This window comes from Trachypithecus francoisi, unplaced genomic scaffold, assembly GCF_009764315.1.
Source record: "Trachypithecus francoisi isolate TF-2019V2 unplaced genomic scaffold, Tfra_2.0 Contig00706, whole genome shotgun sequence".
Lineage (NCBI taxonomy): Eukaryota > Metazoa > Chordata > Mammalia > Primates > Cercopithecidae > Trachypithecus > Trachypithecus francoisi.
In genome coordinates, this window is record NW_022680834.1 from 17857 (window position 1) to 33708 (window position 15852).

General features: G+C 36.3%; 1 protein-coding gene across 1 annotated transcript; it reads left to right on the forward strand.

The window, feature by feature from the left end:
- The first annotated feature begins 6126 nt into the window (after positions 1 to 6126).
- Positions 6127 to 14112, forward strand: ITM2A (integral membrane protein 2A). The gene is given in 7 exon segments (XM_033218779.1): positions 6127 to 6614; positions 10163 to 10294; positions 10575 to 10772; positions 11026 to 11051; positions 11053 to 11134; positions 12995 to 13145; positions 13297 to 14112. Coding segments are annotated over 7 exon segments (789 nt in total). The 5' UTR covers positions 6127 to 6503; the 3' UTR covers positions 13386 to 14112.
- Positions 14113 to 15852: the final 1740 nt, after the last annotated feature.

Genomic DNA, 15852 nt, shown 5'->3' on the forward strand with positions numbered 1-15852 from the left:
AACACACACACACACACACACACAGAAAGAGAGAAAGATATTGAAAGAGAGAGACAGATAGAAAAAATCTTGTGCATAGTTGATCGGTGGAAGAAGTTTTTGGTTTCTTTGAATTTCCAACATGGACATATAAACAATTATAAATAACTTTATTTTGAGTTGTTGGGGAGATATTTTTAGTGCATTTGTGATGCAGATTTAGAATTCTGATGATTTTCTTGCAGAGGTGTCTTTGGAAAATATTGCTGTACAGGTGGCAGAATCATACTTTGCCCACAGTCTCAGCACATTCATCATATTTGTCAAATATCCTTGTTAATCAGTCATTATATCCTCTTCCTTGTTTCTTCACAATTTCATAGAATAAATTTTTCTTCGAAGTGAATTGATTTTCTTGGTCATTCCTATGTATACATGCATTTTTCTTATGTGTGTAAGCCTTCTTTTCTTCAATAGAAACTTAGGCGTTAATTGAGAATAGATTTATTCTCAAGCTTTTCATAAATAAAGTACCAAGTAAGATTCCAACGTCACATAACTAAAAGTTTCAACACAAAAAGAGTGCCAAAAGGGAAGCTGAATTAGGGTACACCAGGATGAGATACCTAATAGCTGCCTTGCAAGGTTTACAGGAGTGCAGAAGTAAGCCTTTAGCAGTCCAACTAAAGAGGTCTTATTAAAGCTTAAAGGTCAAGGAGTAACATGTCAGTGGGGGAGGAAAAAATTATCCTTATTTGGAAAAATTGTTGACATTTGTATCATTACCTATTTCCATTGATAGATGCTATTATTATTATTCTAATCTGCTCTATTTAGTAGCATCTTTTAAATTATAAATCCTCATGCCAAATGTGAGGAAAGGAGGCATTTGCTCTGTGTTAGTTGCAACATAAACAGAACATGGGAGAAGACACCCCTTTCTTCCCAAGGTGTGTGGACAATATTTTTGTTTGTAGGATTTTTCTCAATAAGGTGGAGACATTAAAATTTAAGCTGCTGAAACAGAAGTTAAAATTCTGATAGTATAATTTCCCTAACTTGAAAATCAGAAGTATAACTGATGTATTCATGAAAAACAGAACAAAAGCTGTCACATACTCAGTGTTCCTCTATGCAGGACCTCCCTTTTTGCACTAGCACAGAAACTGGCAACCACACTGAGGTATAAACAGTACCTTTTGTGGACCTTGAGTTTGAAATGGGGGATTCTCAAAGCTAGGTTTTCCAACCATGGTCTGATGTAATTTTTTTGGGAATAACAAGAAGTCAAGTATGTGCCATTGACCTGACTATAAACTTAGAGCATTCCTCTGTTGTGTATGCCTTTCTGGCTTCTATATTACCAAGATGCCATCATACTTTAGAATAGTTGGAGGCTTTGGCATATGAATGCATTGTAGTTAGTGTCAAATAAAAATAGTAAAATTAAAATAAAAAACAAAACTGCAAAACAGGAACAATCAAGGTAAATTATGTAACATAAAACAACTTTGGATTTTATGTTCTTTAAACTAGGAACTACAATTTGTTTCAGTTATGTTGAAACACAAACAAAACCAAACATGAGGGTAAAAAGAATATTTGGTTTAACAATATATAAAAAATGCAAGTGCCTGTGCTTTCATTGAATGGGAACCTAACTTTGAATCTGTCACAAAGACAGTTTACTATCACTTGGTGCTATAGTATGGAGCAACTGAACCAAGTGGGTATTCACAAAAGCATTACTGGCACTAGTTGTGAGTTTCTCACTTGCATTTCTCAGAACTAGAACACAGAAGTTCTTCATAGAACTTCTATGAATTTCTAGTTCTCATAAGACCTTTCAGATACCAATCCACAATGCTATTTTAAAAGTCCCCAAAGATAGTCTGAGATGAGATTAGAAATTTTACACAATTTAGAAAGGTGCATTGAAAGTGCAATATTTTTTATCAGATGTCCTTAGTTGTTCTATGTGGCAAAAAAGCAAAGTGATTTTTATAAATTAGGTTGGCACACAACTTCTCAACCTCAATTATATAACCACAACATTGTGATGGGATGATGGAATCTTTTCTCATATTTAAGAAAATGTTGCATGCTCCTATTATCATAGCTCATTCAGCCTACAGATAAAATGTTAAATGGACTAGAGAAACAATAATCTATTCCAGAAAGCAAATACCTTCTATTACTTTCACTGGGGAGCACTAGCTCTGCTGCCAGGATTGAGCTATGTGTACAGGAAAAAAGTGGACCTAGAAAATAGCCTGGCTCTTTAAATATCTAAACCAAACTTTTGGAATTATACCCAGAAACCAATGGCTGGCCAGCTCTCTGTGTAGCTGCTTCATTGTCGACAGAAGCAACTGGAGAACTCAGAAGAAATATGCAAATATGCTTTAGGATCAGTAGCCTATAGTCATGGGTAGGCTAGGAAAGTCTTAAGAAGGTTTCAAACGTGGTTAGTCCTGAATAAAATTCTAAGCAATTCTAAGCAGGAATTACTGTTTGCAATATGGGGAGGAGATTCATGCTTCATTGCCCTAGAGAATATTCTGATTATTTTCTTCTGTTTTAAAACCAGCTCTCTTCTTGATTTTCCCATTTCCTTTAGTGGCAGTAAGACAATATAGTGGCTAAGAATATAAACACTGACTACCTGGGTTAGAATTTGACTTCGAGCATGTTATCTAACCTCTTGGAAATTCAGTTTCTTTATCAATGAAATGGATTATATAATGATACTTCACAGAGTTGTAGTAAAGATTAAATGACATAATCAATTTAAAGGGCTTAGCACAGAAACCTGGCATTTGGTGTGTTCAACAAATGTTTCGTATTAAGGGCACCACCATTTTCCCAGTCTGGAATTCTCATTCATTCAAAACAAAATCATTTTTTTTCCTAATGTTTCTCCTTCATATGATTTATTCTAGCAGCAGGCCTTGTAAAGAATGGCTCCTAGAATTCTTTGGAAGTTGTTCTTTTGTTTTCAGTGTTTCAATTATCAATAGTTCACCACCTGTCACCCGGAATATAGAAGAGCACCCCCAACTGGTTTCCCAATACATTTGTTGTCAGATTAATCTTCCTAAATAGAGTGCTGGGTGTGAAGCCATTGCAAATGTGCTAGTCATTTAAACATTGCTAGTAGCATTGGCTGTGGGTGGACCTATTCTGCTGGTTTGTAGAATTGTTATATCCTACTCCACAGCATAAGCCCAGTGTTCCCACTACAAAAACTGGAGAACCCACAACAAGTACGTCATTGCCATTGGTATAGTAATGATGTGTTCTGTAGGGACAAGAGTGTATCTGCTTTTCTCACCACTGTATTCTTATGCCAATCACAGCACAAGGTACATAGTAGATCCTCAGTAAATATTTGATTAATGAATACATGAGTTAATGGGTGAAATGGTATTATAGATACCCTTATTGGTTTAGCTTTGTGTGATTGCATTTGTGGTAATTTCAGAAGATCATTCAAAGAAAGTTGACATCATTACTTGGCATTCAATTACATGCCATGTTCCATTCAGACCAACTTATGATAATTTAGTCATCATTTGGCATGTGAGAACAGGGAAGTCATTTATAAACTTGAATGGTATGCATTCAGATATAGTTAACAATGTGAGCTAGAATCAGCATAGAAGCCAGATCCCCATTTTCCAAAGACAAGAAAGTGAGAGAAATTGATTCTAGAAAAAAGAAGTTGTTGCAGGGAAGGAGAGAATACAAGAAAGAGCCTAGCCGAGAACCATTTTTTTTTTAGTAGATGGAAATGTGTTCACTACTGATTTCAACCCTAGGAGCAAGTGGCAGCTTATATTTTGCAATTCAAAAAGTATTCAGGAACTATTTAACCTTCCTGGAATGGATACAAACAATGGGTGTTGTTGCTACTCTATGATCCCAACACAAGTATCTTTTATATATTGAGAAGGAACTGTGGATCTGCCAACTTGAGACTGTGCCTGCATCACATATGTCCAACAGTAGCAAAGACCCGTACCTAAAAGAGGATGCAGTATTAACAAATAGGAGATGGCCAAATTCTTCAAAATGCAAAAGAGAAGTTAGATGTCAATTTACGTGACTATTCTTAGAAGTTAACCTTTTCCAATAAGACCTATATTCAGGTATTGTGGGATCTTAAGCAGTTCTAGAATGTTAAGAATGGTTGAAGGGTAAATAATAATAATAATAATAATAAAATATATTTAATTTTATTTATACATATATATAATATATAAATATATTTTAATATATTTTAATATATTTATAATATATTATTAAATATATTAAATTATTATTATTATAAGCTTGAAACATGCATATGTTAACAGAATAAAATAACAATCACGGGATAACAAGACATTTCACTCCCTATCCTTTTCATAATAATTTAAAAGGTTTCCTCTTGCATCACACCAAATAATCCTTACAGCAACAGGACACAAATGAAGAAACTGACACCTAAGAAGATGAAGTGACTTGCTCAATATTATATACCCAGAAATTGATCACATACTCCCTCATTATAATAATTTAGGTTTATTCATCTGAAAAAAATGAAAATAATCTCTGCTCCTTCTGCCTGACCACATTTCAGGAAAGACATACTAAGATAATATGTTACAATCCCTCCCAGAACCTTGCACTTACTAAGTAAATGTGTAAGAGCAACCATTTGTTCAGCTATCTGTGTGGTGTGGATCACAGGGCCAGACTAGCACAGACCATAGTGGAGATGTCACAAAGGTGATTGCAAGCAGAAGGCAACTGTAAAGAGAAACATTCTAGGAAGGTGAGAGTTCCTCAGCTTACACTAAAGGTTGCCTGATAAATGTAAATTATAATGGCCAATCGTGACCAATAATAAGTGAAAGAACATAGGATGCCAATATTTCTAAGCAAACTCAAACATCCTGCTTTTTAAGATTCTGGCCCTAAGTAAGGCACAGGCTCCCCACTGTTCCCCTCCATCCACTTTCCCATCTGTGGCCTATCCAAGAAAATGAATGCTGTCTTCACAAAGGTCCCACAGTGGAAATAGGCGACAGGCTTCTGAGTCAAGGAAACATCAGTGGGAAAAACGCCAAGTTGGAATTTTTCGGATGGAGGGGTGGCGACTCAACATATTTAAGTCCGTTTCTTAGGTAGATGAGTAGATGGTAAATTCCGTAGCAAAAGCTGTTTCTTTGTTTTGTTTTGTTTGATGCTGTTGTTTTGGTAAGTGCTACTGTCTTCACACAACAGACCTTTCTCCTCTCTTCTGCAGCGGGACTATTTATAAACTGTGTACCAGTGCTACCCAAGTCACCAACCTCCAAAGTCTGAATTGTACTTGGTAAGGTTCTCTATCAGTATCACTAACCTGGAAAAAAATGACTGTGAAGAAACAGCTTGATTATACTGGCTGCACATGTAAATGTTCCAAGAATAATTTCTAACTCAGCCCCTTTGAAGTTACTGTTTTTTCCTCCATTAGATCGGTATTAGCATCTGGCTAAGTTTTGTATCCTCCAGCTCCACCTCCACCTTCCTGAACACATAAGTACTTGTACACACACACACACACACGTTTGTTTTTTTCCCTGTAGGTTTCACAGCTGGTGGCTGAATAGAAGCGGTCTCTGGGTTGAGACTTTACACTAGTTTCCCTGACCTGGAAGAGTGAAAAATCTAGATTATTTCAGGAATTTATTATAAGCTTTCCACCCTTCTCTGTCTCATCATGTCTTATCTACAAAATGGGGTGCTGGGGAGGCAGGAGCCCTATCTTTCTGATCTAGCATCCCTTTAGGTTGAGATATTAAAATTGCAAAACACAAGCAAGCAAATATTAGAAAATAACAGTTTGTTGAAAGAATGAACCAGGTAACTATAGACAGGCTTCTAGGTGTTCTTTAAAAGAAAGATATTATTATCAAGGAACAAAACCTTTGTAGAACGGCGCTTTTGGGGCCTGGGTGGGTCCAGAGCTAAGGAAATTTGAGTTACTGCCAAGCTACAGTCCCAGGCCCTGCGGGGAGTCAGGTCCAAGTTTGAGAAAACAGTCAGAGTCAGGGGCTATTGTGGCCTGGACAGAGGCAGACAGACAAGACACAGCAGGTTTCCTTCCTGTCTTGCTCTTATCTGAAGTTACAGAGAGTGGGTGGGAGTATGCCTGAGGTGCAGGTGAGGCACGTTTTGCCTGAGCCAGCCAAGGGCTCCACTTCCCCTCCTCTTCCCCCCCGTGGCAAATCCGCCCCACCTCGCAAACCCCCAACTCAGGCACTTGGGCCCCTTTTGGGCCCCCTCTCGCTCCTCCCTTTAGGCACTTCCCTGGGCCCGCCCACGGTCTCCCCCCAGTTTGGGACTGCGTCATAAGTATCCCAGACCTCGGCTTGCAGTAGTGTTAGACTGAAGATTAAGTAAGTGCTGTTCGGGCTAGCAGGATCTCCTCTTGTAATCTGCAGCCCAGGACGCTGATTCCAGCAGCGCCATACCGCGCAGCCCGAGGATTCACTATGGTGAAAATCGCCTTCAACACCCCCACCGCGGTGCAAAAGGAGGAGGCGCGGCAAGACGTGGAGGCCCTCCTGAGCCGCACGGTCAGAACTCAGATATTGACCGGCAAGGTAGCTGTCCCAGGGCAGGGTGGGGAACGGGTGGGCGAAGGAAAGAGGGCTGGTAGCAAAGGAGAAAATGAAGTTTCCCTGGGAGGGCCCCTCTTGAGCCTCTTACGCTGTCTCTGGGATTTACCCGGTCGCCTCGGTTCTGTCTCCTCGCGGCACCTTCTGCTTACCACACCCTATGTCACTCTGCATTCCCGTGTGTCGTGCCATGTTCAGTCTGTTCCAGCCCACACCACCTATCCTGGAGGGATGTCAGAGAGAGTTTGAGGAGATGCCCTGGGACTGGTTGTCATTGTCTCTTGGGTAAGGTGTAGGGACCTGGGGATCAAGGAGGAGCATGTAGCCCAGTCCCCACCTCCAGGGACATGCATAATCTCCCCAGGGACAGAGGGGACACAAGGGGGTGAGCAAGACCGGGAGATTTAACATTTCTTTCTTTCTTTTGGTGTGGATGAAGTTCTAAGACTAAATCTTTCTACGATCTCTGAGTGTTCGTGGAGGTGGGGTGAAGAGCAAAGGGCACTTTTAACTCCAAGCAGTATGGGTTGGGGCAAGTGGTCTGCTTGAGCGCGCGAGTATTTTCAGTTTCTCTCTGGTCACCGGTGGCTTTAAACATTAGATAAAGGAGCTCTCAAAATTGAGGTAGGTCTTAATGCCAATTTAGGGTGTTCACTGTGCCCTTTTACTGCAAGAGCCTAGTGTATTTTTAGAGTGGTATTTCCTAAAGAAAACACTCTTCTCTTGTAAAAACAAATTTGGGGATACTTTTCAATTATTTTTATTTTTATTTTTCTTGTTGAACAACATCCCCTTCCCCTATATAGAGATCTGAAGCAGGTCCAGTGTTGTAATTTAAACTACTAGGTTTGACAGGAACTGGGGAAGCTCTTCCCCAAAATGTTGTCCATTATTTATTTAGTCTTATTTCTATTTCTTTTAAACACCTACTATGTTTTCAGGGTTCGTATACTACTCCTCAGTATAATCTCAATTTTAAAGAGCAATAGTATTTTCTTCGTGTTCTATGAAATCTGGAAAGTGTTGGAGCTTGCAGATCTGTCCTAACTTGTGTTGTTCTCTATACAGTTTTAACTTTTGTGTTCAAAGTGGAGATATAAAAAGTCCTTTGAGTTAAATGAGAATCCATGTAGTAAAAGTTGATCGTACACACAATTTGAAATGTTAATGTGCTTATCCAGCGTTTTGTTATGGAAATTTTCAATATTAAATCCTGCAATAAAACTAGCTTTTGTGTATTATACATTTAGAGCTCAAAAGTAAACCCCTCTTGCATTGTTGAGGTTTCAATTAAATGACAGAGGTCAAATATGTAATTGTTCTCCTGCTTAGTTTGTAGGTTAAACATGGTCAGATTTTTTGGGAGGTCTAATTAGAGGCCAGTAGTTAAATGTAGCCACACAGTAATCCCTTTTTTTTTTTTTTTTTTTCCTCACCACCAAGCATTTCATGACTTGTAGATAGATTCAGTTAATATGCAAGCAATACTTCTGCCAGGACTGTGGTGCGATGAGGAATAAACAAAACTGAGCCTTTGCACTTTGATTATACTTTGCTGTTAGGTTTTGGAGAAAACGTAACAGGATCCTTACCTGGCCACCACAGGACACTGATAATAATACTTGATATATTGTATTGTAATACATTGATCAGCTAGCTCACTAGAGGTTGAGCATGACAAATATCATGTCAGACATAGTGTACAATCACTTCAAAAGAGTTCCAAGAGAAATTAGCTACGGTAATTGATGGCTCACACCAACCTGAAATCTAATAGATGTAAATGAAAACAAAAAATCCTTATTTCTAGCATGTAATATCTTATGAAATTGAAGTTCTAATATTTAGGCCTTGCTTAATAATAAACTTCATGAATTATTGACAGAATAAATGAAATTACAGGGCAAACTGTTCTTCTCATGTCTCAGTTGCAAGAAAAAATAAATGTATTTATCTTAGAATTTCAAATTAAGCTATTATGTGACTTATGAGCAAGTTACTTTACTTTATGAAATCATTTTAATCATCTAAAAAATAATTTTTAAGTCTCCAGTTCTAGATTATTGTACAGTAATTCCAAATCAAAATTTATAGTTCTATCTCTGTAGTACTAATCTTAGTTTAGGATTTTGTTTTTTAATAAAAATAATTAAAAGATCCTGAAAATTAGTGGGACACAGAAAAGCCTTCAAAGTTTATAGAGTACTAATTAATGGAGGGTTTGAACTTAAACAAATTTAGCTAACAAAATGGGAATCTCAAATTTCTTTGACCTTCAAAGAAAAACATTTTTGGAAAAATAAACCTTTATCAAATGATTGTCTGTCCTTTCATCTGCATTAACTTGAAATCTATGCATTTATTTTCACCAAATTAATTTAAACTCTGATAACCATTAGAGTAGTTGTCCCGAAAAGGAGCTAATGACCTAAAAGACTAAAACAATTTGATTTATATACACATTTGAATGATTTACCCATTAATGATCAGGGCCTAGATTTGCTTACTTCATTTATTCAATCCTTGAGTAACAATGTTGCTTAGGATATATTGTGACATACAAATATGGGATTGGAAAGATTGGAGTCTACTGCCCCAGGAAGGGCACAATCAGTTGCTTGTTTGCTTTGGAACTTTCTTGTTTCAATCCCAAAACAAATTATTGTTTTAGCAAAATATTACAGTCACTGTTACACAGACAACTTTCGTGTCTAGCTATCGCAAATGCTACACTTCAAAATCAAGGGTTCCACCCAGGACTTGGAAAATATTTCATTCATGCAATACACAGTTATAGAATATTGATCGATATTAAGAAATTTTTGTTTCTCAATTAAATTAGGGACATTAAATTTATATCTCTCCCTTCGATATTTTAATTTCTAAAATATAGGGAAAATGACATATACCTTATAGAACTCCTACCTTTAAAACCTAATATTCAGAAAACAGCTTTTTGAAAAATCAGTTAATAAATTAATCAAAGGATACTAATTTTCTCTTAAGTTGACAAACTGATTTGGAAAAAATAATGAAGAAATAGAACCATATCCCAGAAAGTTAGTGATTATATCAGTGTACTAGTTCAAAAAGTAATTACTTCTGTTTATTGAGTATAATTTCTAGAGATCAACTTTACCACATTGTGCCTATTATTAATACTATATTATGCATTTTAAAATGTGTTAAGAGTCAATATCGTGTTGTGTTCTTAGCAAAATAAAAAATAATATGACATTGCATAAATAAATGGTAATTTTAATTTGGTTCTTGATGCATGTATTTTGAAATAATTTCATATCTATATTTGGGTTTAGAAATGCCAAAATGGAAGGTTAATATAATCGGAGACATTTTTTAACATCTATTAGATTCAGAAATTGTCTTGAAATAAATTCAGACTGCAATTAAAATGAGTTAACATTTAAAAAAAAAATCTTGGGTTTCAAGGGAGGTAAATTGTACACAAAATCAACTATGTGTCTAAAAGTACAATCTGGTTTTGTTTTTGGCTTTGCTTTTTTAATAAATAGGAGCTCCGAGTTGCCACCCAGGAAAAAGAGGGCTCCTCTGGGAGATGTATGCTTACTCTCTTAGGCCTTTCATTCATCTTGGCAGGACTTATTGTTGGTGGAGCCTGCATTTACAAGTACTTCATGCCCAAGGTAATAATAATTATAATTATTATACTTTGGATTACTACTTGCTAGACATTTAGTAGCAACTTAAATAATTCTGTAGTGGTGACTAGAGAAAAGAAGATTTAGGGAAAGTTTTCAAGTTGCCTTTCAGTTCAGAAAATTGATTTGTCTTCATTGTGATAACTGTAGTCAACAAGCCTCAGCTTAACACATAGTACAGTGAATTGATATGAGTGTGAAAAACCATTCAAATATCATGATAGTGAGTATTAGAAGGTTGTAATTTTCCCTTTTTGTCTTTTAGAGCACCATTTACCGGGGAGAGATGTGCTTCTTTGATTCTGAGGATCCTGCAAATTCCCTTCGTGGAGGAGAGCCTAACTTCCTGCCTGTGACTGAGGAGGCTGACATTCGTGAGGATGACAACATTGCAATCATCGATGTGCCTGTCCCCAGTTTCTCTGATAGTGACCCTGCAGCAATTATTCATGACTTTGAAAAGGTGGGTTTCTCATTCTTATAAATATTCCAGGATTTTATTTTTCCTCTCTCTCTCTCTTTTTTACTTCATTGGCAGGTATTAAATTCATTCATGAATGCACATGTTTTTGAGACAAAGCCTTTTCATTCTTTTGTTGTTGAATATACATTAGTTGATTTTGAAAGGATGTAGCTGCTTGATCTAATGGTAGTTGGAAAATTTGCAATGTTAATGCCTTCTATGTCTTACCTGACATTTTTCCCCTACCTAACAGGGAATGACTGCTTACCTGGACTTGTTGGGGGAACTGCTATCTGATGCCCCTCAATACCTCTATTGTTATGCCTCCAAAAAATCTGGTAGAGCTCTTTGGCAAACTGGCGGTATGTATTTTGGAAGTCAGATTTTTACATAAGCACTTCCAAGTAATTTTACTTCTTGTTTTTAAAAAAATAATGAGTTTGGCCAAAACATTTCATTTTATTGAAATAATTTTCAAATAAAAAATGTTGTGAAACTAAAACTGCTCTAAAAAATAAAGATTATTTTTTACAGTCATTATCTGGTATAGGAAAGGATTTAAATAGTGTCCTTAAGAATTTGGGCAAATGACATGAGCAGACACTTTTTAAAAGAAGACATACATGCGGGCAACAAACATTTGAACAAAAACTCAGCATCACTGAACATTAGATAAATGCAAATCAAAACCACAATGAGATACCATCCCACACCAGTCAAAATGGCTATTCTCAAAAGAAGACATCCATACAGCCAACAGACACATGAAAAAATGCTCGTCATCACTCGCCATCAGAGAAATGCAAATCAAAACCACAATGAGATACCATCTCACACCAGTTAGAATGGCAATCATTAAGAAGTCAGGAAACAATAGATGTTGGAGAGGATGTGGAGAAATAGGACACTTTTACACTGTTGGTGGGAGTGTAAACTAGTTCAACCATTATGGAAAACAGTATGGCGATTCCTCAAGGATCTAGAACTAGATGTACCATATGACCCAGCCATCCCACTACTGGGTATATACCCAAAGGATTATAAATTACTCTACTACAAAGACACATGCACACGTATGTTTATTGCGGCACTATCACAATAGCAAGACTTGGAATCAACCCAAATGTCCATCTGTGACAGACTGGATTAAGAAAATGTGGCACATATACACCATGGAATACTATGCAGCCATCAAAAAGGATGAGTTTGCGTCCTTTGTAGGGACATGGATGCAGCTGGAAACCATCATTCTTAGCAAACTATCACAAGAAGAGAAAACCAAACACCGCATGTTCTCACTCATAGGTGGGAACTGAACAATGAGATCACTTGGACTCGGGAAGGGGAACATCACACACTGGGCCTATCATGGGGAGGGGGGAGGAGGGAGGGATTGCATTGGGGAGTATACATGATATAAACGTTATGCACAGTACCCTAGAACTTAAAGTATAATAAAAAATAAAAAAAGAAAAAAAAAAGAAAAAAAAAAAGTCAAAAAATAACAGATGCTGGCGAGGTTGTAGAGAGAAAGGAATGCTTATATACCATTGGTGTCGGTGTAAATTAGTTCAGCCATTATGGAAGATGCTGTGGTGATTTCTCAGACCTAAAGACAGAAATACTATTAGACCCAGCAATTGCATTACTGGGTATGTGCCAGTAATCATTTTATTATAAAGACACATGCACAAGTATGTGCATTGCAGCAATATTTATAATAGCAAAGACATGGAATCAGCCTAAATGTCCGTCAATAATAGACTGGATAAAGAAAATATGATACATATACCCCATGGGATACTATGCAGCCAAAAAAAAAAAAAAATCACAGAAAAAAACTAAACAAAACAAGATCATGTCCTTTGCAGAGACATGGATAGAGCTGGAGGCCATTATCCTTACAAACTAACACAGGAACAGAAAACCAAATACCATATGTTCTCACTTATGAGTGGGAGCCAAATGAAAAGAACACATGGTCACATAGAGGGTAACAACACACACTGTGGTCTCTCAGAGGCTGGAAGATGGGAGAAGGGACAGGATCAGGAAGAATAACCAGTGGGTAGTAGGCTTAATACCTGGGTAATTAAATAATCTGTACAACAAACCCCATGACACAAGTTTACTTAAGTAACAAACCTGCACTTTTACTCCTGAACTTCTAAGTTAAAAAGGAAAAAGAATTTCTCATTTCAATCTTTGTTTTTGACTTTCAGAGTGGCAGATATCTGCCTCAAACTTATGTGGTTCGTGAAGACCTAGTTGCTGTGGAGGAAATTCGTGATGTTAGTAACCTTGGCATCTTTATTTACCAACTTTGCAACAACAGAAAGTCCTTCCGCCTTCGTCGCAGAGACCTCTTGCTGGGTAAGTAACTAATGTATTCCTTCCTTCACCTTGTGTTACACAGTAGAGGAAAGTGGAGGTGGAATACAGGAAAATGTGGGGAACAAGTCTAGATATATTTTCCTTTCCACAAAAATTTCAAAAGCCACTTTTTTTGCACATTTTCTTACAGGTTTCAACAAACGTGCCATTGATAAATGCTGGAAGATTAGACACTTCCCCAACGAATTTATTGTTGAGACCAAGATCTGTCAAGAGTAAGAGGCAACAGATAGAGTATCCTGGTAATAAGAAGTCAGAGATTTACAATATGACTTTAACATTAAGTTTGTGGGATACTCAAGATATTTACTCATGCATTTACTCTATTGCTTATGCTTTTAGTAAAAGGAAAAAAAAAAAAAAAAAAAACTACTAACCACTGCAAGCTCTTGTCAAATTTTAGTTTAATTGGCATTGCTTGCTGTTTGAAACTGAAATTATATGATTTTCATTTTTTCTTTGAATTTATAGGGTTTAGATTTCTGAAAGCAGCATGAATATGTCACCTAACATCCTGACAATAAATTCCATCCGTTGTTTTTTTTGTTTCTTTGTTTGTTTGTTTGTTTATTTTCCTTTAAGTAAGCTCTTTATTCATCTTATGGTGGAGCAATTTTAAAATTTGAAATATTTAAAATTGTTTTTGAACTTTTTGTGTAAAATATAACAGATCTCTTAACATTGTTGGTTTGTTTTGTTTTTCATTTTGTACAACTTTCTTGAATTTAGAGATTACATTTTTACAGTTCTGTTAGGTGCTCTGTTAATAACCTGACTTATATGTGAACAATTTTCATGAGACAGTCATTTTTAACTAATGCAGTGATTCTTTCTCACTAATATCTGTGTTGTGGAATGCACAAAATTGTGTAGGTGCTGAATGCTGTAAGGAGTTTAGGTTGTATGAATTCTACAACCCTATAATAAATTTTACTCTATGCAATCACTCTTTCTTTTATTTCATCACTTGAGACATATTCAATGTGAATAATTAGTATTACTTATTTAGCTTTTGGTGTACCTGTAACAGATCTAAAATTATGAGCCCAACTTTGCCCCCATTCCCACCTACACATATTTATATTTTATAGTTTCATATTTTACTCCTTTTTTGACAGTATATTAATTACTCTTTTATAAATATTCCATAATTGCCTTATCAGGTAAATTCAACTATTTATTTAGAGGCTTCAGGCCCATAGCACTTTAAAATCTTTTAAAGTGTTTTCTTTTTCATCAAATTAAACAACTATGCACAGCTATAATAGATGACTAAGGACTAACCTTGGATAAGATGTTGATAGCTTTTAAGACCTTCAAATGCTGTGATCATTATTCATGTATCTAACAGTCTAAACGTCATACCAAGGGGGAATGAGTACTATAAACTCTTTCCCTTGTATTAGGTGAAAAATCGCTCCTGATATCCCTTATTACCTGCTGGAATACCAAGTATTGGTCATTTCAGTAGCCAAAAGTACTTAGTCAAATCCATACCCTTAAATACTACCATTATTTTTAATGAAATACATTAAACATTTAACTTTAAGAATTTAGAAATAAAGCAGTATCACAAAAAGCATACAGAAAGAAAAATGCAATAGTTAGAAGATAATGACAGTAATTGATAAATTCAAGAAGTGGCTCTTTATAAAGAAGAATATGTAGAAAGCATCTGATAAAATTTAACACCCATTGCTGTCTTAAAATATGTATAGAAATTTAGGAAAAAGGAAATACACTATTTCCAAATTTATCTTAAATAACGTCACAACTAATGGTACAACACAGGAAAGGATGTTGGCTATTGAAGCTATTCAGTGTTGTTCCAGACATTCTGGCCAATTCAATAATATGTAAAACAAATAAAAATATAACTTTTAAAGGAGGGTTAAGATTATGTTTATTACTAGATAGATTTTTACCATATAAGATATTAGTGGAATGATCAAAACTTTAAAAATTATTAAGGGCCGGGCGCGGTGGCTCACGCCTGTAATCCCAGCACTTTGGGAGGCCGAGACGGGCAGATCACGAGGTCAGGAGATCGAGACCATCCTGGCTAACGCGGTGAAACCCCGTCTCTACTAAAAACACAAAAAATTAGCTGGGCGTGGTGGCGGGCGCCTATAGTTCGAGCTACACAGGAGGCTGAGGCAGGAGAATGGCGTGAACCCGGGGGGTGGAGCTTGCAGTGAGTGGAAATCGCACCACTGCACTCCAGCCTGGGCGACAGAGCGAGACTCCGTTTCAAAAAAAAAAAAAAAAAAAAAAAAATTAATAAGAAGATTCAGTATGATATAAACAAAAGCCAATTACTTCCTTTATACCACAAACAACCAATTAAAGGGAATACCACCAGGTAAGAATATTTTTCACAATAGCAACAGGGACATAAAGTAGCACCAACAAGAAATTTATGGAATTATTATAAAGAAAGTCATGAAACTTAATTAAGAAATATAAAATAAAAGCTAAGTAAATAGAGAAGAGAGAAAGAACATTACAAATAGACAAATTCTCCCACAATTAAATTTCTTGTTTTAAGCAATTTCAATTAAAATCCCAAAAGAACTGATTTTGGAATTTGGCAAAATTATTTGAAGGTTCATCTGGAAGCATAAATAATAGAGACTAGCTCTCTGATTATTTGTCCACAAACTCAGAGCCCCAAATCTGTCACTCA